The sequence below is a fragment of the Porites lutea genome, chromosome 4 (assembly GCF_958299795.1).
Source record: "Porites lutea chromosome 4, jaPorLute2.1, whole genome shotgun sequence".
NCBI classification, from domain to species: domain Eukaryota; kingdom Metazoa; phylum Cnidaria; class Anthozoa; order Scleractinia; family Poritidae; genus Porites; species Porites lutea.
In genome coordinates, this window is record NC_133204.1 from 38456715 (window position 1) to 38480524 (window position 23810).

Consider the following 23810-nt stretch of genomic DNA (forward strand, 5'->3'; position numbering starts at 1 on the left):
TACTGTAATACATGTAACTGTTGACTTTAGATTGTTAAAAATTTTATTTTATTTTTTGTTGAACAGAGCCAGAATTAAGGTGGCGTGACTGGATTTAGGGGTGTACCCCCCAAGTTTGAGCATTAACTATGTCAGCATGAGTAAAGATATCCATGGGAAAAAGGTTACCCCAACTGTATTATATAAAGATGAAAATTTCTTATGATCTGGGTTTTATTGCAATTATCGGAGTCACCATGGCAATGTAATGACACCATTACATTTTTTGTTTATCTTTGTGTTTCTCTGTACCAGGAGTGTTTTTAAGAAAATGCTTAAGAGATTATGTACCTGCCATAATTGCCTCAATTAAGGCATTTTGGAAATACAGTGTATTTTCAAACAAAGTTTTAAGAATCATAAAAGCAGTGAAATAGCATGCTATCCACACAACTAGCTAATCTTTTAAGAAAATCGCAGCAACTCTTTCTAAAAGTTGCTGTGATGTTGTAACCCAAGTAAGATAATTAATTGTGAAAGGTTTGAACCCAGGAGTCATTTCAAAAGCAGGTTGAGTTTGATCGTCCGGGTGAACGTAGTCCTGAATAGGACTGTTGTTGTTGACAGTGACTGAAGTTTCGACAACCTGTGCGGTAGTCATCTTCAGAGTCAAAGTGAGTTGTATCACGTTAGTCGATGGTATTATATCTGGCTATTGATCTGATTGGTCAATTACGTTGCAATGTTATTGGTCGTCTGTCAGTTAAGCCGTGATGTTATTGGCTATGAAGACTCGTAATCAGTAATTGGTGCGTTTTGGTCCGTCTATTGTCACAGTTAAACAGTCGTCTATTGTTAGTCAAATTGTCAGTTCTCCAGTAGTTCTGTCGTACATGTAGTTAGTTGTATTACATCCTACATGATGAGCCGTGATGTTCACCGTTTCGATTCTCACTGCTATCCATGACACAAGACAATTATTAGCATTTTCCGGATATTTCTTTGGAAAGTAATTTAGAGTTCTTTTAAATGTAAATTTATTTCTTTTGCTAAAAAAAAATTGTACATGTGCATATGAAACTTGAAAACAATGCCACTGAATAATGAGGACACTCACTAAGGGAAAATTTGGTTATACACGGTTGTCAAAAGTAGCAGGCTGCCGGTGAAAAGTGCCACCTACTTGGTTAGTATCGGCCGCCTACTCTGCTTAGCATTTCTTTGCAGATGACGTTTTTTAAATAAAGTATCCCTAAGCTGGCGGCTTACTTTGACAACTCAGTCATCTACTTCAAAACTTTCTGACAACCCTGGTTATATTGGAGGTCTTTTTTAAAAGCCTTCACTGTTTTCAATGTTCTTGAAACTTGCAGGGTATATTTATTAACAATTGACCTTGAGATTGGTAAGTTTATGAAAAAATTTATCAAGTGGTTTTTTGAATAATGTGAAATTTGCAGGCATGGACCAAATTATGTGCAAAAACTGTAACAAAAGCAGCTCAATGTAGGTTAATAAAATTCTTCTCACTCGCGATCACCCAGAGCAATTCCCCTTTTTTTTTTTGTACACAGTTTTCAACGGAATCAAATCATTATGAGATGAAACCGTGCTTCGAAAGCTTAACATTTTCTTAACATATTAGCTAATTGTGTGGATGTATAGCATGCTATTTCACTGTTTTTATGATTCTAAAAACTTGTTTCAAAATATTTCGAAAATGCTCTCACAGGATTTGTTCAAACTTTGCATAATTGAAGCAGTTATGGCAGGTACATACTCCCTTAAGCCATTTCTAAAAAACACCCCTGGTACAGAGAAACACAAACATAAATAAAAAACATATTGGTTTCATTAGGTTGCCATGGCGACTCCATTTGCAATAAAACCTAGATAATAAGAAATTTTCATGTATATATAATATAGTAATGTTTGGTAGCCTTTTTCCCATATCTTTACTCATGCTGATGTAGTTAATGCTTTAAAACTTGGAAGGTATCCCCCCTAAAAAATCCAGTCAAGCCACCTTATTTAATTTTGTTTTCTCTGTCATACCTTTTTCTTGCAATCTTTCATAGGTAAAGAGAGATGAGGAAGTGAAGAAACCTATCAGGTCTGGTTCCCCCAATGACCTTAGGAACAAGGAGGATATCTCAAAAACCGATCAGAAATCTCCCCTGTACCTACTAAAGCTGTTATCCCACCTCTCAATTCTGACAATGAAGATAACAAGTCAGGTCTTATTTGCAGAAGGCGGCTATTCCTGAAGAAGGCACAGATGGTGACAGGTGAAAGAAGGACAAAGGGACAGGCCTTGCTGGGAGCTTTGGAAAGGCCAGGGATCAGTCAGCTCCAGGTGTGGGAGTTCCTAGAGCTGGCTGATGAAAACGGACAAGTGAGACCAGCCCCTTCAAAGCAGTCTGATAAACCTTTTTTCATTCCTGAGTCCCCTTTGTAATAGTTATCCTTTTAGTTCAGCTCATCGTTGTTTTGTTGTTTTTGTTTTGTTTTTTATCCCATTCCTCTCGTGGGAATTTTGCTGAGAAACTTGTTTTGAAGCTAGTGGCTTCGTTTTCTAGTCACTGTCTGGCTTATGAGCTAAATCTTACCAGAAGACTACTTAAAAGCCGTGTAGTTCACAGCGTTCAGTTACAGATGCAAATTGAAAATATTATTTTCAAAAGTTGGGGCATGCATAGAAATCATGAGATGGTTTCGTGGTTTTAAAGGAACTCAGCTGGAGTCACAAATTTCGCTTTCCCTTCTTTATTTGCTTTTATTGCTACCCTTTTTTTCTTTCAATGGACACTGTTACTGGCTTCATTTGGGTGGGGAAATATTGGGAAAGCTTTTAAATAGTAGGATAGCAGGAAGTGATTGGTTAATTGAAACATAATTATTTTTGCAATTTTTAAATCAATGTTACATGGTTTTTTTGTCTTTTCCTCTGGCCCCTTTACTGAATATTTGTGCTCACTCTTCCTCTTCTTCAAAGTTGTCTTTGACAAGGGCATTGAGAATGGGATGAAAGCAGTGCAGTGGCTATAAAGCTAGTAAAATACAGTGCATGATACAATGCCAAAGAAAATTTTTTGTTAAGTACAGTTATGAGAGGAGAAGTAATAGTAAAGACCTTTACTAGCTTGTGGTTTTTACCGCAGATGCTATGTTTCCCCAATGTAGGTCATGTGTGACAACATTTAGGGCATGGAAATCAAGCCTAGCCATGTGATAGTGCTCCAAAGAATGCTTTCTTTAAAATTGTGTATAAGTCACGTCAATAATTTTTGGACACAAGACCTATATAAATTTTAAGGTTATGATGGGTAAATTGTTGTGAGAACACCTCTTCATTCACACTGGGGAAAGCAAAACACAAGCTAAAAGGAATTTACTGTCTCTTCTTAAGATGTAATACCACTGTCTAATATTCAGGATAAAAGCTACAATCCTGCATTGAAAGTCTTTGGAACAATGATTGAGTATTTGTAATTTATTTGTGCCCTGGCTCATAGCCAGGTGCTACCCTTTTGAAAAATACCCTGTACTTAATCTATCACTGTTTCCCACACCCTTTACATATTGAAACTGCGTGCATATATCCAACGTAATTATTTCCTGTAGGGTGCAGAATAGGGTTGGGCATGCATGATTTTACATGAAAAACACAAATTAACTCTAACTTGTTATAAGAATTTTGTCCATGCTTTTCTCAACAAAGGTATGATTAACAGCAATCCAACAGAGAAGGAAGGGTAAGCCTTGCTGGAAGCAGTGAAATATTGTTTCAAACATGAGAAGAGAAATTTCATATCTCCGAGCGGCCATGCAATATGTTCCATTTATTTTATACCACTGAAATACTTAACTTCACTTATTAAATGAATAATTTTTTTCTGTAAAAGGTGTGAGTTGTTATATTGTACCATAGCAATGGTGATCTTTTCACATGCAAAGTAGACTACGAGTAGTCCCCCATTTTTCCTCAGGGATAGTAGAGCGAGCGAAACGCGAGCGCGCGTAAAAGTTCAATAACTTAGTACATTTTGTATCCATGTAATGTCAATTTCAATGTTATGCCTACCCCCTACCAGTATGTTTCTTTTAATAATTCTACTCAAGTGTAGCTCATATTATAGTTACCATTAAAGAACGAAGCATATACTTGTGTACTGTCCTCGTTTCGCGCGGCTTTTGCCCCGTTTCATAGCTTTACCGTGCTTGTTTTGACTCGTGGCTTTAAGCGTGCCAGTCCGTCTCGAATAAGGGCCCGGGGGACTTAGGGTTTAAAGAACGAGTTATGTTACGTGGGTACCGTGCTTGTTTCGACTCTTGGCTTTAAGAACGAGTTATGCCATTCGCGTAGCGTGCTCGTTTCGGCTCATTGCTTTAAGAACGAGTTATATTTTTGTGTAGCGTGCTTGTTTTGACTCATCGCTTTAAGAACGACTTATGTGTACCGACGTCCGTGCTTGTTTCGACTCATGGCGAGTTCTGTTGCCTGTTAGGCTTGACATTCTCGACTTAGGGCTTAAAGAACGAGTTATGTTACACGTGCAGTGTGCTTGTTTTGACTCATGTCACCACTAGACTTTCTGAGATTCCATCGGAATCGATGTGTTTCCAATGGATCCGATGGACTCCATCGGACGACTTTCCAACCCTCCTCTAAGTATTGTTTACACTTCCGGTTTCACTCATGACTAAACTTCCGGTAACTCAAGTGGACTCTACTGTACTTCCGGTTTTATATTTAGAGCGAGCGAAACGCGAGCGCGCGTAAAAGTTCAATAACTTAGTACATTTTGTATCCATGTAATGTCAATTTCAATGTTATGCCTACCCCCTACCAGTATGTTTCTTTTAATAATTCTACTCAAGTGTAGCTCATATTATAGTTACCATTAAAGAACGAAGCATATACTTGTGTACTGTCCTCGTTTCGCGCGGCTTTTGCCCCGTTTCATAGCTTTACCGTGCTTGTTTTGACTCGTGGCTTTAAGCGTGCCAGTCCGTCTCGAATAAGGGCCCGGGGGACTTAGGGTTTAAAGAACGAGTTATGTTACGTGGGTACCGTGCTTGTTTCGACTCTTGGCTTTAAGAACGAGTTATGCCATTCGCGTAGCGTGCTCGTTTCGGCTCATTGCTTTAAGAACGAGTTATATTTTTGTGTAGCGTGCTTGTTTTGACTCATCGCTTTAAGAACGACTTATGTGTACCGACGTCCGTGCTTGTTTCGACTCATGGCGAGTTCTGTTGCCTGTTAGGCTTGACATTCTCGACTTAGGGCTTAAAGAACGAGTTATGTTACACGTGCAGTGTGCTTGTTTTGACTCATGTCACCACTAGACTTTCTGAGATTCCATCGGAATCGATGTGTTTCCAATGGATCCGATGGACTCCATCGGACGACTTTCCAACCCTCCTCTAAGTATTGTTTACACTTCCGGTTTCACTCATGACTAAACTTCCGGTAACTCAAGTGGACTCTACTGTACTTCCGGTTTTATTTTTCGACTAGACTCCGTCGGACTCCAGGTTTTGTCCACTGGAATCTGGTCGAGAGTATTGGACATGTGTGGGAACCATTCAACCGATTTCTGTGATGTTTTTGACAGTTTTTGTAAAAATTCGGTTTTAAACATAAGCTGATATCTCAAATAGAGTTAAACCTACACAAAAATAGACAACATTTTCTTTAATTTGCTTTATTCTTTATTAAGGATGCCAAAAATGAAAAACGCGATTCAAAAACATACCCAACGTGCATATACATAGGTTCGGGCCATCTGAAGAATTGGATGAACATACAAAACTTTTCATTTCAATATTTATTGACTTTTATTATGCTGCAGTTGAGAAAACACATTTATTGAAAGTGTTCTTTTGCCTCTTTTTTCCTCTTTATAGAATGGTGTTGATGCAAATAAAGTTGCCGAGAACAGCAAGGAGGGAATGACGCACTTCATCATCTTTGAGGGGCAACTGCAAGCCCCAGATGATATATACCTGAGTGGGGAAAGGAATCTCCCTCTAAAGGTTAATGGAGGACATACCAACGCCTTGCTCACTCTAATATATGTTGTGTGTAATATAGCATATGCGGAAGAATGCAGACACTCATATTCATTTGTCCCAAGGAGAAGTTTTGAATGGACAATGTTAAACTATACCGACTAAGGTATTACAGCTCATGAATGAACTGAATCAGTTCTAAGCTCGTAATTAAAGCAAACTAAAATTAAATCTGCACGACTTGTTGTGTAATCTGCCTTCCACATCAATAGCTAAGCCGAAATACGACAACGACGGTGGCAAAAACGTCTCTTAAAAAGTAGATCCACGTTGTTTCAAATTTCATCTCTCCGGCTTCTGTAGTTCCGTATAGGACTATATTAATATTTGAATTTTTAAAAAAAGGTTGCATGAGAAAATCGTTCTCTCATGCAGTGTGCTCTCATCCTCCGCAAAACTGGTGAAATTAGGTAGTTAAACGTCGTAGTCGTGCAGCAACGGCAAGACAATAAGCAAAAGTATGTGATGCACATGCAAAGATGTTGTTTTGCTAATATAAATCTATTGCTTTTTTCGTAACATTTTTGTCGCCGTCATCGTCGTATTAACCTCCCTAAAAAGTCTTAGAAAAGAAAGACCTACGGTGTACAGCCCTCTTAGTTTTTAACACTTGTTTTAATTCATGCTGTTTTACTGAATTCTGAAGAGATCAAAGTTTTTATTACTTTCAGGGTAAAGCAATTAAATGGGAGTAAATTTACAGGTTGTTGTCTTAGCTGTTACTTTGTCTACTTTTAAGACTTCTTCATGAGTTACAAATAGTGTTGGCTCAGCACTCAAACGGTGTGTTATAACACAATTGGAAGTGTTGATCTACACTAATACAGTGTAAAATTTCCAGTAGTGTAAATTTACCTGACTTTGGTGTGCACACAGCTGCAATGGGTTTTACACATATTCAGTGTCATCATTACCCTTTTTTAGTGTAACAAAAACACCAGAACAGTGTAAAGGAGACATATTTTTGGTGTATTTTAACACCAAAATTGGTTTACGTTAACCCAATTTTGGTGTTACTAAACACCAATATAGAAAAAATATACACCAGGTCAGTGTTGCTGTAACACTGCAAAGGTGTTTTTAAACGCATTCAGGATCGTATGTAGGTCATATTTGCACCATTTTGGTGTAAATATACACGACAGTTGTGTTAACTGAACACCTATTTGGTGTTCACACAAATTTACACTTTTTTGGTGTTACCATAACACCTCGATTTTGCTGTGTCGTTTTGCTCGTATAAGGTATCTGTGATATTTTTTTACTCACGGTTCTTATAGGATTAAAACATTCGGAACTATATTACACTTAATATAGACTCCATTACAATGGACAAGGACAGATATATGGCTACCATACATAGCACCCCTACATCAAAATACTTTCAAAACCTACACTCCCCTCTATAAATGGAATTGTCAGTGCATGTATTCCTCTTTCTGATTCTAAACCGATATTTAACCACATTGGTCACAAGCCACGAAGGGCAATAAGAGAATTGGCAGTCCGGAACTGATTGATGGTATTGCTGAAAATTGGAATTCTCTATTTCGAAAGTAGCGTGTGATAAGGATAGTTTTGAGCTGTTTTTATCTGCTCATTTTCTATTTTAAAAATTGTCAACTTGAATCTGACGTTTGCCGTAAACTTAAACTTAAAGCTTTAAGTTCTAATTCCAAATATCTGAAGTCAAATTCAGAATTATTAGCAGTAATTAATTATTCTACGCGAAATAATTTTGTTTTCTCCCTATATTATAGTTGCCAAAGTTTCTTTACTTTAATACCGAGAGAAAGTTTAGAAAAGACATTTAAATAACACAGTAAAAAGGTTTTAGAATCCATATTGAGACGGAAAACTACTTATTCAACGAATGAACTGATTTGAAAAAGAACACCTCGCAAAAATCAAATGCAAATGATTTGCACAAGCCATAACATGTTCATAACATGTACAGTAACTTTTACGCCACTCCTTTCCTACGAACTTCCCGTTCTAGTCGTCTACACAATAGAAGCAAGAGAATTTCCTCGGTATTTAAGGTATCAGTACCGTCTTAATTGGCGCGGATCATGCTAAAATAATTACCCTTATGAACCGTACGTTTTCTAAAAGCTTTAAATAGTTGGAGATTACGGCCAATTTCTTTAAAAATTCCAAAATGCTAACGAGTTTCAGAAATGACGAGCTTTTCGCAAAAGTATATATCTCTGTAAATTGAACGATCTCGGACGTCTGAGAATCAGGCTAAGTCGAAAACAATAAACGCATTAGAAACAGATTAAGATCGCATTCTCTTCTTGACGCGTCTGACTGAAAAACGGGGCTCAGATTTTTTGGCAAGTGTGTTTGTTCTTTTGTAATAAGCAGATGACGTTAGGGATAACAAGTCATAAGCATTGCCTGTGGAAAAATTACTATAACTAAAAAACGATAAAAGAAGTCAAAATTAGCAGAAAGGGCTTTTTCGAATAACTACCTGGTCGTAAGTTGGCCAAGTTTCAGTCAATTTGGTTCACGGGTTGCCGACTTGTACTTTAAAATGTACTCTCAACTTGGCCAGATTTTTATTTTGAGAAAACAAGGAAAATATAATTTTTGCGACATCTTGCCTGTAACAAGATTGTAACAGATTATAACACCAAAGCTGTTTTAAAATGTTGATGCGTACCCGAGAGAAGGAACAACAACACAGTCGACTCCCGAGAACTCGAACCCTCGCTAACTCGAACTCCCGCTAACTCGATCGAACCAATTTTTGTTTCCCCTCAGGTCATTTTCTATATAATTTTACCCTCAATAACTCGAACTACGTTTTGAGCTCTTAAAAGTTCGGGAAAAAAGCCGTATACTGGCGTCGGAAACATTTAATTTTGGATTTCCTTTTGACGTGTTGTAGCAGGATAGTTTACTAGTGGAAGCTGATGTTGAATGTCACAGGCTAACGTGAAGCAGCTTCTCTTCTCAAAAAAGTAAAACGCATGCTCTATTAAGGCTATCTTTTGTTATGTTACGTTCTGATTTATAATCTAGAAGTATCTTTTAATTTTCACTTGACATTTCTACGATTAAATGTGATTAAAATGTTCACTGTGCAGTAAAAACCTTTTTTTTACCTTTGTCGGCTATTTTCTTCTAACTCCCGATAACTCGAACCTTTTTTCGATTTCCCTTGAAGGTTCGAGTTATTGGGAGTCGACTGTACCGCATGTGGCGGCTCGGACACGAAACGAAATTAAAAACACGAAACACGAAACACGAAGACGAAATCCAGACAGCTCAGTAAATTTAACATGTGATGTCTCTTTATATACAAAAAGGATACGTATTTTCTGTTAATAAAAATACTGACTAAGCGAGTTTCTCGGTTAAGTTTAAGTTCTCTTTCGTGATAGTCCACAGCCCTTTGATAGTCACCAAGAGAATGGTGCGCATATCCTAAGTTTTTATAAGCTGAAGCTTCCTCTTGTTTGTTCCCAGTTTCTTGTTTAAGTCTAAGTGCTCTTTCGTGATAGTCCACAGCCTTTTGATAGTCACTAAGAGAATTGTACACATTTCCTAAGTTTCCATAAGCTGAAGCTTCCTCTTGTTCAACTTGTTCCCAGTTTCTTGGTTAAGTCTAAGTGTCACCAAGAGAATTGAACACATTTCCTTGGTTTCAATAAGCTGAAGCTTCCTCTTGTTTGTTCCCAGTTTCTTGGTTATAAAGTCTAAGTGCTCTCGCATGATACTCCACAGCCCTTTGATCGTCACTAAGAGAATGGTACGCAATTCCTAAGTTTCTATAATCTAAAGCTTCCCCTCGTTTGTTCCCAGTTTCTTGGTTAAGTCTAAGGGCTCTCTCATGATACTCCACAGCCCTTTTATAGTCACCAAGAGAATGGTACGCAATTCCTAAGTTTCCATAAGTTGCAGCTTCCTCTTGTAAGTTCCCAGTTTCTTGGTTAATTCTAAGTGCTCTTTCGTGATAGTCCACAGCCCTTTGATAGTCACCAAGAGAATGGTACACATTTCCTAAGTTTTCATAAGTTGCGGCTTCCCCTTGTTTGTTCCCAGTTTCTCGGTTAAGTCTAAGTACTCGCTCATGATACTCCACAGCCCTTTGATAGTCACCAAGAGAATGGTACGCAATTCCTAAGCTTCTGTAAGCGAAAGCTTCCAATTGTTTGTTCCCAGTTTCTTGGTTAAGTCTAAGTGCTCTCTCATAATAACCCACAGCCCTTTGATCGTCACCAAGAGAATGGTACGCAATTCCTAAGTTTGTATTAGCTAAAGCTTCCCACTGTTTGTTCCCAGTTTCTTGGTTAAGTCTAAGTGCTCTCTTTTGATACTCCACAGCCCTTTTATAGTCACCAAGAGAGTGGTACGTAACTCCTGCGTTTACATAAGCTGCAGCTTCCTCTTGTTTGCTCCCAGTTTCTTGGTTAAGTCTAAGTTGTCTCTCATGATAGTCCACAGCCCTTTGATCGTCACCAAGAAAATGGTACGCATATCCTAAGTTTTTATAAGCTGCAGCTTCCCCTTGTTTGTTTCCAGTTTCTTGGTTAAGTCGAAGTGCTCTTTCGTGATAGTCCACAGCCCTCTGATAGTCACCAAGAGAATGGTACACATTTCCTAAGTTTCCATAAGTTGCAGCTTCCCCTTGTTTGTTCCCAGTTTCTTGGTTAAGTCTAAGTGCTCTTTCGTGATAGTCCACAACCCTTTGATAGTCATCAAGAGAATGGTACACATTTCCTAAGTTTCCATATGTTGCAGCTTCCTTTTGTTTGTTCCCAGTTTCTTGGTTAAGTCTAAGTGCTCTTTCGTGATAGTCCACAGCCTTTTGATAGTCACCAAGAGAATGGTACACATTTCCTAAGTTTCCATAAGTTGCAGCTTCCCCTTGTTTGTTCCCAGTTTCTTGGTTAAGTCTAAGTGCTCTTTCGTGATAGTCCACAGCCTTTTGATAGTCACGACGAACATGATGCAATATTCCTAGCTTTTCATAGGCATTAGCTTCTCCTTCTTTGTCCCCAATTTCTTTTGTTATTTCAAGCGCACTATCAAGGTACTTTCTGGCTATAACGTAGTCACCAGAACGAGAATACACATATCCAAGGTTTACACGAGCCGATGCCTCTCCTTTTCTGTCCCTTATTTCTTGTCTAATAGTTAGAACCTTTTGGAGATATTCAATAGCCTGGAGATAATCACCACTGTTAAACTTGAACTGAATTCCAAGCTTTTCAGCGTTAGCGGCTTCTTCCTCTTTGAGTCCCCGAGTTTTCACCCCCCCTTCCAATCCTTCACCTCTCATTTCGCTTCCAACAGGCATGACACTTTCTGTGTAAATACGTAACTCTCAATTATTAGGGGCCGATCTAGGACGTTTTTTTATGTGGGGGTCCAAACTTCTACCTTCATTCACCGTTCACATGTTTTACCGGCCCGGTATACTTTCTTAAAGGCAAATTTGATTATACAAATGGTATTTGATGATTAAGAGGTAGCAATTTCATTTTTAAAGCACTTAGTCAATCCGTAAAATAGAAAAGTATATTATGTGATGACTCCATTAAGAGTTGGGGTGGAGGCAAGGATCTCCTGACCACCATGGATCCGGCAAAAATAAGTAAATAAGAATACAAATCTCTTATAGTATCTAACGACATTGTTAGTTGTTTCAGCGTTACATATAACCCATGCATGAACTAAAAATTAATAAAAAAGTTAAGCACGAAAACTGAGAACATTAAAACCGCCAGCTTGCATAATTGTTCGAATAGTTATACGGTGCCTTTACGTCTGGTTTTTCTTGGGATAACTGATAGCTTTTTCAAGTTCAACTCAGTGAAGTCTGAAGGTGATGGAATGTAATATTTCAGAGTAATCTACGCAGCCAAAATTACGGCAAAGCTAAAAAAATGTTGGGGGATCTGTCTGGAGATAAATGCTTTCGGGCGCATTGCAGAATAGAGGCACTTTCCTAGTCTGCACCTGGGACCCGGGAGGAAGCTCTTAACTCACTATACTCAATCCAAGCGCCATGCTAGTGAGCAGAGGAGCCTTGAAACCGAATGCTACAGCCAGCGCGAAGCCTGTCAAAAAATGAAACAAAAAGTTCCTTTTGGCTCCTTTTCGCGGGAAAAAGTCCCAGACTGAATTACGCGACAAAATTTTATTCCTTTGTCTTTGAAGATGATTTTGTCGACTGTGTAAGTTAAATACGTCCCTTCCGATCATTTTTGTACCGTTTAAGATGATAGAAACCAAAAATGTAGTGGCTGTTATTTCTCTCACAGAATGGTTAGTCAAGGGGCGACGCCATTTTGGAGTCATTTTGGATTTCGCTGGCCAGGCGCATCCTCCCGACAACATCCCGCGACGAGGTTAACGGTAACATCGTTCCCAGGGTTCTCTCTCTTGCTTGAAAGAATCCTGATTGCGGCTGGTCACCTGAACCCCCAAAATCTGTAGGCAAACAAAGATTTACCTCATGGAAGGGGTAGGAAAGTATAAAAATGGCGCTGTTGTGAGAAAGATACAAAATACACTGGAGAGGTTGCAAAAAGGATTGCTTTGACTGTTTGAAGTATGTCTGTCATAAGAACAAATTTATAGCCAAAGTTTTCCATATTATACACGTGCATTCGACTTGAAAATGGTTGTAGTTGCTTTTGACTCGCGGAAAGTATTTACGTTGAAAGTTTTCGATTCTTCTTGGCTGTGGTATGAAGCGAGGGTTACCGAAAAACTAAAGCCGGAAGCCGTCAGCCTTATAGGTTTCGAAATCATATCATGAGATGAAGAGGTATACAAATAAATTTTGGCATCTTCGGAGAATCTGGGCAGAGAATACAAGAATTTCACTCATCAAGAATTTGTAAGACCGCCGGTCGTTGCAGAAAAACAAACGCCGAGTTCTCATGCAAACTAGTCAGTGCACTCAACGGCCGTGAACGGCCAGCCTCGGCCTAGCCTGAGAAAACAGTCGACACTTTGCGATGCCACCACTGGTTTCCCCGCGAAATAACGACTCAGAAACGGGCGCAGAAATTCCACACCGATGGCGCGTCACTACGCAGATCTGGGTAGTGCCTCTGATTGGTTGAAGCACATTTCCCACGCGGTGCGACCAATTAGAGGCACTACCCAGTTCTGGGTGGTGACACGTCAACAGTATGGAATTTCTGCACTCGTTTTTCAGACGTCTTTTCGCGGGGAAACCAGTGGTGGTGTCGTGGAATGTCAGCTGTTTTCTCAGGCTAGCCTCGGTGCCGAACTGAAACCAGTCTTCAGTCCTTAAAAACTATGCAGCATGAATCAAAGGTAATTTATATTACTTCTTCATGTTGTCTTTTAAATAGCTTTTAAATGATGAACCTTAGCAAAGCAACGGACCGAATCAGAAACTCTAAGCTAAATTCTACTCAGCTGAATTTCATTTATTAATAATCTCGTAGTGTTTTGACAGGATTGTTAGAAAAGCTCAAACGTAATATTTCATATGTGTAATGTACACGATCGAAGCACTTCATTAAAGCGTGATGAACAGTATAATTGTCGCTCCTTTATTTACCTTAACACAAATAGCATGTATATATACATATTACTGCCTCGAGTTTTAGCTCATATTCAGTTGCTCCATACCCTGGATGCCAGAGTTTTTTTGTTTCTTTCCTAATTTCTTATATCAAACCGTAAGCACGGTTTTTCTCATCATCCTTGGTACTTCGAGAACAGACCTCTGGAACCAGGGTAGTTACTACATGGACCACAGATAAAGATAAAGGCATTAGCCCTTCCCTGGTGAGGAGTTCATTGTCACAGATAGTCATATGACCAGCTGCAACTAGGATTCTTTCTCGAAGCAAGGGAGAGAACCCTGGGAACTAGGTTGGATTAACGGATGACATCACATCTGAAATCGCCGAGGACGATTGGAAACAAGACTGGGCCAAAATATGAAAATGTAGTTAGTTAAACTCATAAAATAACTATATCTGTCCCTGGTTATAATATATCCATTTACGCTTTTCGTGTAGTGTTGTTGCACTTGATAAGAAAAATCTCTGCCTAGCTTCTTAGTTCCGGCATAAAGACATGCTGCATTTATTATTTGTCAGACAACTCCGCCACGGCTATGAACATGAGTATGTGTAGTTTAAACTAGCAACAACAACAACAACAACAACAACAACAAATTGGTAATTACCTTTATCTTCTTCGCTCTGCAGTTCAGAAAAAGCACTTTGACTGAAAGCACCGCTGTCAGATTTTCCCGATGGCTCAACAAACATCTGTGGCTGATCATAAAGAAATCTTTCCATTTTCCATACAAATGTACTTTTCTCCCACCGTTTGACTTCAAATGCTCTATCCTCTGGAAAATGAAGAGCAAGGGAGTAACACAAGAGTTTTCACATGAGTTTTTAACTGTGTAATGAGTGTGCTTGAGTGTGCCAGCAAGTTGCTGGAAACCCTGGCCCTGAACGATTTACCACCGAAACTCCGCTGAAGCGAGAATGGCGACCCTTAAATTCAGCGATAGCAACGAAGGGGAAGAAGACAGCACGGAGCACTGGGACAACATCGCCTTGCCCGACGAGGAATTCATTTTACACCGTGGAAAGCACACATGTCACAATTTTGGTGCTTTCTTGCCGATGGATCAAAGTTTGTACCTTGTACTTTGGCCCACACGCGAACCCACCGTGTTTGAATTAATAAATGGCGGCCGAAACAATGCTTAATATGATTTCAATACATATATTTAAAAAATAAAATAGCACAAGAGGAAAAAGAATCGAAGAAGAAAAGAAATACAGTGGAACCTCTCGGTACGGACACCTCTCTATTACGAACAGTTTCCAATGTCTCGACAAAATTGTCATTTATTTTCTTAAAAAAACTCTATAATACGGACTCTCTCTAATACGGATAACGGACGCTAAATCTTGGCCCCAGAGAGTAAATTCATATAAAATTAACCTGTTTATTACGGACACTGCGGTGATCAGGTGAATCCCGAATCCCGATCAGTTAAATATGCACAGGGTGAATCCCGTCTAGTCTGGCTGATGATATGCAAGGTGATGTAAACCCCAGTGGCTGTATACCAAACAACGATTTGCGAAAGGTGTACAGAGGAACATAACCGACTTTTTGAAGGCTTCAATAACTACAGTTAGCATAAAGATCTTTTCTATCACATTTTGTACTCTAGTTACGGTTCGCTGCACTTGCAAAACAGCGAAAGACGCTTTCACAATTGTGCTTTACGTATACGTTACAACTTTTTACATGCAGCATTGCGCTGTAGCTCGTTTCTTTTTGTGTACAATGTTGTATGCTACTGAAAGACAGTGTCTTTGTACTGTGAATTAATAACCTTAAACGCAGTTTAAAGACGAGTGTGAGCCTGGCTTTGCTACTGAACACCTAAAACTGTAAGTGGAGTCATAAAGTGACGTCATCATAGTGACCTCGTTTATACGGACACGTCTCTAATACGGACAGTTCACTCTTTCCCTTCGGTGTCCGTATTATTAGAAGTGCGACTGTAATACTTAGGAGCCGTTACTTTACCCTAACCCATCCAGTTTCTAACTCTGCCCCACACGACTTAACCTGAGAGCGCTGTAAAAAAGAGCACAGTTTCGTGAGGGTTAATGCGAGTTACGTATTTCTAGTGCAGTAAATAAATGAATGAAAAAAGTAAAAGAGACAAAGATAAACACCAGTGAAAGAATTGCAAGAATTCCTAGAATGTATATTGCATACACTGAAGAGATATTTAATAGGCCAAGAGCTATTAGCTAAAGCCGAAAAGTTTCTTATAATAAGTGTTACATTGATTATGCGACGACATCGGACTTGTCATAGTATCTCTATTAAAGAAAAAGGGCATAAGAAATGCAATTTCACATAGTTTTATGTCAAAACGTTCAGGAATAGCTTTAAACACAGGCCGATCCAAGCTCGGTGCATAAATTACCTTGCGTTTTAATACCGTTTTGCGAAGGATTATAAACTTCGTTTGAGAATAAATGCAATATAGTTATTTTAAAGCGTAGAAATATAGGCATAAATATAGAAATAAATTAAACTAACGCAAAAGCGAACTTGGGTTTGTTGTTGCTTTTCCTGAGTAAACTGGGCTTATTTCATGGCCATAATTTTTTTTACGGTTTTGAGGCTCGTTGTTTGTTCAGTGTTGAACAAACATTACATATGATGCGAATCAAGGCTGGTTACTGTGTGCAAACTCGATTCACAAATCTCCGCTCCCGCATCAAAAAACAGCGCACACAAACGCGCGAAATTCTTAAAGGCCAGGAAAGTCTCTCATTTCTTCCCCTCCTCATGGGTATTGGGATGGGTTTTTGGTAGGAAAATGCTTTGAAAGCTTTCTTTCTGGGCAATTTGGCGTGCGCTCAGAAAACTCGATGACTTCACTTTGCGTGGTGAGCGCCAGCATTTAAATAAGCTCATCTAAATGGATAATTCCAAACCCCCACTCACACGCAATCAGTAGACTATCAGAGAGTAAAAAAACCCGGTTCAGACGCCGAACTTTTCATGAGCCGAACCTAATTCGAATTAAAGCCGACCCAAATTATTTAGACCGGCTGAATTGATTCGGACGCTGATCTTAATTGCAGCTGAACTAAGTTCAAAAGGCGAAAGTTCGGTCAAACTGCTTACAAAATACGATATAATAATTTATGCATTAGGTTCGATACATGAAAAGTTCGGCGTCTGAATCAAAGCCCGGCGTTCCAAACTCGCTCCAAAGGCGAAATTCTCGGCCGGGCTAGGCGAAAAGAACGGCTGAGCCGTTCCAAATTGAAACAGGCGTTCCTAATTGATTCAGACGCCGAACTTTTCATGTACTTATTTAATTCAATGTATTAGGTTCGGCTCATGAAAAGGTCGGCGTCTAAACCGGGCTTACATGCAGTTTTCTCACGCAATATTGATTACCCGGATCACTTGAGTCCATGAGATGGTAACCTTCCTTTTGAGCCCAGGTTACACAGAAAAAGCAATAAGAAACTCAAGTTTACTTAAATTAAATTTATTTCTATATCTATGAAAAGAAAAGAAACAACAAAAGAAAAACAAAAGGAAAAAAGAAATTTCTTATTCTACGCTTAAACTCATAAACACAATTGTAGATATAGTGCTATAACTCAAGTGTTCCACTCACCGTCAAACTCTCGAGCCATGTGTCCAATAGGTTCCATTTCCATCCTTTGTTTTGGAGTACCTTTATCCAGACTAGCAAAAACAGAAATCTTCGCAACAGTCTGGTTAGTTTCCATGGCTAGTTTGGTTGTCTCCTCCAACTTTTCCTTCAGTTTCCAGAATTTCTCTTCTAGCTGTTTTACCTTAACCTGATGAAACTTAAGCGTTGTTTCCTTTGTCTGCGGGAAGACGGCAGCTGGCACATCGTTTTCTTTTGCTATAGTATATACAGCTGAAGGGACATTTTCCTCGACTTTTAAGGCTGTTTACATGAAAAAGATCAAAATGAAAAAAAAGGATAGTGGATCATTGGGTTTGAAAATACTACTGAGATAAAGGTATGTTCGGCTTCTTTCCCTGGAGCCGTGTCGCATCTATGTGAAGGGAACGGGGATGCTGGTCGAAAAATTCAAAGTTAACCCCAAAGAAGACTAAAATAACCTGTGCATAGCTTTAACTTTATCTGCCACCTCGAGGGTACCAAAACCAGACAGCCAAACTACGAGTTAGAGTAATTGCGATTAAGTCGTTTTTCATTTAATATAATTTTTCTGTTCTTTTTTAGTGTTCTTTACAGTAGGGTGTTTCCCCTCCGGGCTTTTATCTATGACTTTTCTTATCACCCTTCCACTCTGACATATGAAGATCTTGGGGACACTCTTTTAGACACATTTTTCAACTGAATCTACTAGTCAGCATGAATTACCTCGTGTTTCGGTTGTCATTGGATCAAAACAGGCATTGTTATAGTCTTGTTCGTCAATATGACGTACGCTGGCCTTACTACGGTAGCTTTGTTTTCAGCGCGGTTGTGACTTTACACGCCTCGACATTTCAAAGAGGAATAGGTGAGGGTTTACTCCACGGAGGGGGGCGGGGGGATGGGGATACTCGTCGGTAAATTAAAATTAAACCCCTAAGGAAGGCCATTGTGGGTGTGGCTCAAGCTTAAACTGGCCCCTAAATTAGACCATACTAAACTCGATGACATCACGGCATTTTTTGTAAACCTCTTTATGCACAGCCCAAAGCGATATCTGAATGGGCAAATATAGTGACTTTCCGTCCCAAACACCCCAAGTGAGACCAAAATCTGCAATTTACACCCCTAAACGAGACAACGAGCATACCCGTCGCGTTATAATAGACTTGATTTGATGTATACACCTTTGACTGAGCCTAACAGGCAACAGTATTAAGGCTAAGGAGTTGCACAGAAATTTAAACGATGGCGGTATGCCTGCTGCAGTTATATGCCTCTTCAAGTATACGTACATAGATTTCATCGTAGGCTCAAAAATGTAACATGTTTTTATCAATGTAATAGTCATCATGTACTCAGCTATACGGGCAATGTTATAGGAAATTTTGTGCTGACTTATAACACCACGAACACTTCGTCAGACAGGAGGTTTGCTGAACTTGAGAGAATCTTTTATCTACGTCATTAGTTTATAAGTCCGCTGACATTTGTTTATACTCCTACCATCTTTCCCACATATCGCGAGCTCCGTTTTTAGTTTGTCAATCTCAATTTCAAGAATTTGCATCTTGAAATTCCATTTATTTTCCGCCTGGTTCAGTAGCATCAAAGTCACTTCATCCTCCTTTGGGCTGAGAGAAAGACAAAGAAATGAATCTGAGTTCCTTCGTTGTCTGCCACCTTCCTGGCTGATGTTATCAGCAGCTGTCGAAAAGGATAAGAAAGAACGAAACCGATAGTATACCTGACATGAAATATTTGACTAAGGGATAATGTTAGGCTATCCTATTGCCTCAAAGACCCTTTCTTCCAATCTTCTACGCAGCAGCTGATATATTTTGGGCAGCAGCTATTTTTGGCGACCAAAGATAACGGCTGCGTAGGTGACTGACCCCTATTTCAGGCATATTTGTAAACAAAGTAGGATCGAGAAGGATCGAGAAGCCACTCACGCTTCTTTTAAGAGATGTGACATCCTTAACAAATTTATACCAACGCAGCTAAAAATATTTCCATTTCAATGGATCGATGAAAAAAAATGACTAGTGCCTTATATTGTTTTAGTATATACTAAAACAGTGGATAGTGTTTTTCGCACGCTCTGATTGGCTACCCAGTCAGTGAATATCCTGCATCAGTAAAATCCAACCAGAGGGCTATTATCAATGCTGCGTTCTGATTGGTTGAGCTACTACTAGGCTATTTGTTATAGCCAAACTAGTAGCGAAAAGCACCGACTTTGAAAACCAAAACTATTCACTGATTCACCTCCAGTTCCTCCGAGCGAGCGACGCCATACTCGCGTAAGTTGCGAGCAAAATGTCTTCCCGGTTTGCTGCCGTTACAAACAAGAAATTTCACAACTAATCAAGCAAGCTGTTCCCGAAATACACGAAGAAGGTGACGAAGTTTAGAAGGTAAAGCTTTGTCTTTTTGACTTGAATTTATCGATAAAACCGGTGAAAAAGTCTTTTGTGTACCAATGTTTAATTAAGCTCAAGTCTTGCCTTACTTTATTAAGTGGACTTGGTCATAAATTTAATAATCTTTTTTACAGAATGATTTTAACTACAAAAATAATTCACAACTCATTTTAAAGAAATTTCCCCGCAAGAACTGAACAAAGCCTTCAAAAGTCTTATCTGTCGGCAAGAAAAAGCGGAGACCGCGGCCGTTCGGTCATTGCGCGCCAAAATTGTAATCGTTCGCAACAGTAAATGAGTTAAAAATCATCATTTTTGAGCTTAATTATCTGACTGTTTTAGTACATACTAAAACAATTATTCACCTCAGTATCAATGGCTAGTGGTGGGATTTAACTCGCCGCTACGCAGCCTCGGTAAATTACTAGCCACCTCCACTTCGGTGAATAATTGTTATATAGTCTCTGTAACTTCTATTATTTACCCTTTACATATTAACACTAAAATAATAAAAAAACTGATATTACAAACAATTGTTAGCAAGATTTTCTTTTGACGCACTAAAATTTGTACTTGAGGTAACAATCTTCAATCATGTCTAAAAACTGATATTTCTCCTGGTAGATTCAAGTGCTGTATTGTAAAGTCGTAAGTCCCAGCACAACCCTGAGTTCATAACGATGCCTTACCTGGATAGATACTAGACTGGTTTTAGGCAACTGCCATATTCAAAACTATTATAACCTAAACAAACAATAAATAAAGAGGCCCGCAACTCCAGTCCCAGTCCCCTAGTGCGTTCACTGGTCAAGATACAAGAAAAGTTATTCTGACTAACCGTGATTTTGTTGGAACATGAGATCAAGATAAGCTGCTCTATATTCCTTTTCATCGATGTAAACGGTCACCTCCATTTCTTCTCCCTTAACAAGTTGTTTGATTTCTTCGGTTACAAGGAAACTTTGAAGACGATTCTTCAATGTTTCGTATTTGTAAATGTTCCATAACTCTTTTAAAGCTGACGGTGTTTCGGCTAGCACTGTAAAGCAGAGAGAGCTTTCACTCAGCTCAACAAGCTTGGTAAAAGCAGGCAAAACAACTTTGTTGAAGGCGTCACTGTATTCTTCAAAACTGGAGCAACTTCGCAGAGCCAGGCCACTGCCAACCAATACAATACCACCGGCAAGTGTGCGGAAATTACACACCACCCTAACCGCTGTGAAAACATGAGGAGCCTCAGATAAACAATCTGCAATATTTTACGTTTCCTAACACAGGGAGAGGCTCGTTTACAGCCTCGGGCAGCTACTGGGGGAGGGAGTTTATAATAATAAAGAACGGCAGAGCTAGATACTTTGCATTGCATTCATTTGATCAATATCATGCCCTTTTTTGGTACACAGATCTACAGAGGCAAAAGGACGACTATATACCACAAATAAGGTAATTCAACGTTTATTTATAACCTTGATTTATATGCATACTTAGCGATATACCTCTTTAGGTGAGGCAAACGGTAAATCCACTACATTTACTGTAAAATAAAATCGGTTGCACACAGATTGTGTGGGTGCCCTGTGATTGATTACACTGTAACTGTGCAGAAAATCGAGTTTTTATACACGTCGACGAGTTTAGAGGACCATTTTTTCCAAAAAGGTGGTCACCAACATCTGGCGCATGGCCTCACGTAACCACCAACTAACGGATTCTAATGTTTGAACTCACTTACCTCCTATTAAGGTTCCTGCAGCTCGCTTCAAGGAAGAAATGATACCAGCTGACTTAGCTGAAATTGTAGAAAGGTCAGCGTGAAGATGGTCATATACACAATTTTGCACGAACTGTAGAGCCACTATTCAGTGAAAGCCGCGTACTAACTTCAAACATGGTGACCACTCTGGAAGCCTAAATCCCCATGTAATATATATTTGCGTTCGACGAAGGAGAACGCTTACTATTCGTGTACCGTACATGATGTAGTAACCGTTCCGTATGCCATGCGATTTCAAGGTTTGGACGCCATCTTGGACCGGCCTGGCACATTTTGCCGCGATCACATGGGTTCAGTTTTTCTCGCCCGGGAGCTGGTATCTATTTTGTGACGTACACTCGATCGCAGATGAACGTTGGCGATTTTCTGTTTACTACAGGTTTGTTTATAGTTTTCCTCGCAGTTTTCAATTAAGTTTTTTTTATATAGGAAAATTTCCATTCTAATATAAGATAATCGGATATGTAGATGTTATGTTAACAATGTGTTCTGCACACTGTATTTGTTTTCATGAATTCACGCAAGATCAGCTTAGATCGACCAAATTTAATTATATTACACATTACATCTTCTCGCTTTTAAAAGCTATTTACAGCGTTGTATTTGCTTTTGTTTGTCACCATTTTTGAAAAATATACAAGACGTTGAACAGTGAAACGTTGACCTTTTTATCTCACTAATTCCGGGTGTGTTGTATTTTGAAAACAGTGCTAAGTAGGTGAGTCGTGTTAGTCTAGTGTCACGCAACAAGGGTTTAAAGTGATACGCGACGCTTAAACTTTTCAGATAACTTTAATTTTCTGTATCCCAAGTTTTAGCCAATTTTATTGACCATAGTGCAAAAGAATATCCTGAGGATCATAGTCAGTGTTTGACCTGTTGTTACTTACATGTACTTTACTTAGAGGTTTAGCCAAGTAAATATAAAAAGTACAGTACCCTCTTGCATTAAGTTTGAGGAAAAATGAAATAGTGACGAATTGTTAAGTGGGAGGATAAACAATAACACTGATAAAGACAGCTGCTGAAATTCATATTGATAAATTAGCGTTTGATTTTGATTTCTCAATATTACAAGCCCACCAAGTTTTCCATCCCCTTCCCACTACCACTCACTACCCACCATCCCCTCCCCTCCCCCATCGCACGCACTCCCCTAATTTGCAATTATTACTATTATGTATATGTATGTTCCCTGGCCTGATATGTTCCGTTCCAGTTTATTAAGACCTCTCCGACGCAAAACCCACAAACGAGCAACGAATTTCAATATGTTCCGGCGCTCTAGCTCTGACGGGTTAGGAACTGGAGTAAACGCAGACCAATTGAGCCAGCTCGTTTCAAAGAAAACGGTAACAATATACAAATGATCCATCTTTGCCGACGTCCAATCAAGCCGGTTAATTTGAAGAAATCAAACTTTAACTACTGACTGTTTATGTAAGATTAACTTGACCTCACTTCCGCTTTAGGCTGCAAACGCAAATTTCGGTAATACATACCTTTTCGTTTGATTTCAAACTTTTCTACTTTCTTAAGCAGCGATCTTTTCTTCAGTTGTGTCAATATTTCTTTCAACTTCTCTAGATTGTCAATTCCAAGACGTTTCTTGTCTTCAAGGACTTTGAAAAACGTGAGCATATCTTGAATACCGACTGCTTCGCTCTCCGGTATCCACATTTTGCACATATTGATCATTCGTCTAAGTAGGCTCTCATCTAATTTTTCGCTTATTTCAAAAATCAAATCATTATACTCAATTTCAAACATGATTGAGACGCAAAACGTTTGTTCTGAGAGGGACAGAAAAAAACGTTATTGCCCTAACTAAGTGAAAACCTAACAGCGGAGCAAAGCATCAACGATGAATATAATATTCATCCTTGATGCTTTGCGTTCGTTTTTTTCTCTTCGAAACGCCTGGCCGTCACGCAAGCGCCAACACCTACGAACGGACTTGTGGCCAAAACGCGGGGATGCCCATATCACTGTGACAGCGGCTTCATCTAAGGGTTGGCGCCGCTCTAGGATTAGCGGTTCATTAGACCCCATGAACACATTAAACTATGACTGCCGTTCAAGAGAGAAAGCAGGGATCTTAAGCAGCTCACCGCTGTGAAGGCAACGGCAACGATTGCGTCCGAAGTGGCCTGGATCGATAACGGTGTCCATTGCCCATCGCACAGAACTCGGCATTTCCCGGTGACATCCTTAACAGGGGTCTGGATTCTAGTCTACCAATCACTGATTGTAGGGTTGCAGTTGTGTCCTCAAATGAATTCTCTTCAGCACTGTTCATTTTCAGCATTATACAAAATGTTTTTTTTTTCGAATTTTGACTTCCCTC

At 39.3% G+C, this 23810-nt stretch overlaps 2 protein-coding genes across 3 annotated transcripts; both read right to left on the reverse strand.

Annotated features, from left to right (window-relative positions):
• Positions 1–9320: 9320 nt before the first annotated feature.
• LOC140935630 (uncharacterized) lies at positions 9321–14399 on the reverse strand. 2 transcript variants are annotated; one of them, XM_073385200.1, is made up of 2 exons: positions 14249–14399; positions 9321–11212 (listed from the first exon to the last, which is right to left on the reverse strand). In XM_073385200.1, the coding sequence occupies exons 1-2, from the start codon at positions 14345–14347 to the stop codon at positions 9713–9715; spliced, it is 1599 nt and encodes a 532-aa protein (XP_073241301.1). In that variant the 5' UTR covers positions 14348–14399; the 3' UTR covers positions 9321–9712. The 2 variants fall into 2 exon arrangements, with proteins under 2 accessions (XP_073241301.1, XP_073241300.1); XM_073385199.1 differs by lacking the exon at positions 14249–14399 and having other exon boundaries at positions 9321–11422.
• A 2829-nt stretch (positions 14400–17228) lies between these two features.
• LOC140934639 (uncharacterized) lies at positions 17229–23290 on the reverse strand. Its single transcript, XM_073384230.1, has 5 exons — positions 22966–23290; positions 21422–21478; positions 20528–20905; positions 18752–18970; positions 17229–17545 (listed from the first exon to the last, which is right to left on the reverse strand). The coding sequence occupies exons 1-5, from the start codon at positions 23231–23233 to the stop codon at positions 17229–17231; spliced, it is 1239 nt and encodes a 412-aa protein (XP_073240331.1). The 5' UTR covers positions 23234–23290.
• Positions 23291–23810: the final 520 nt, after the last annotated feature.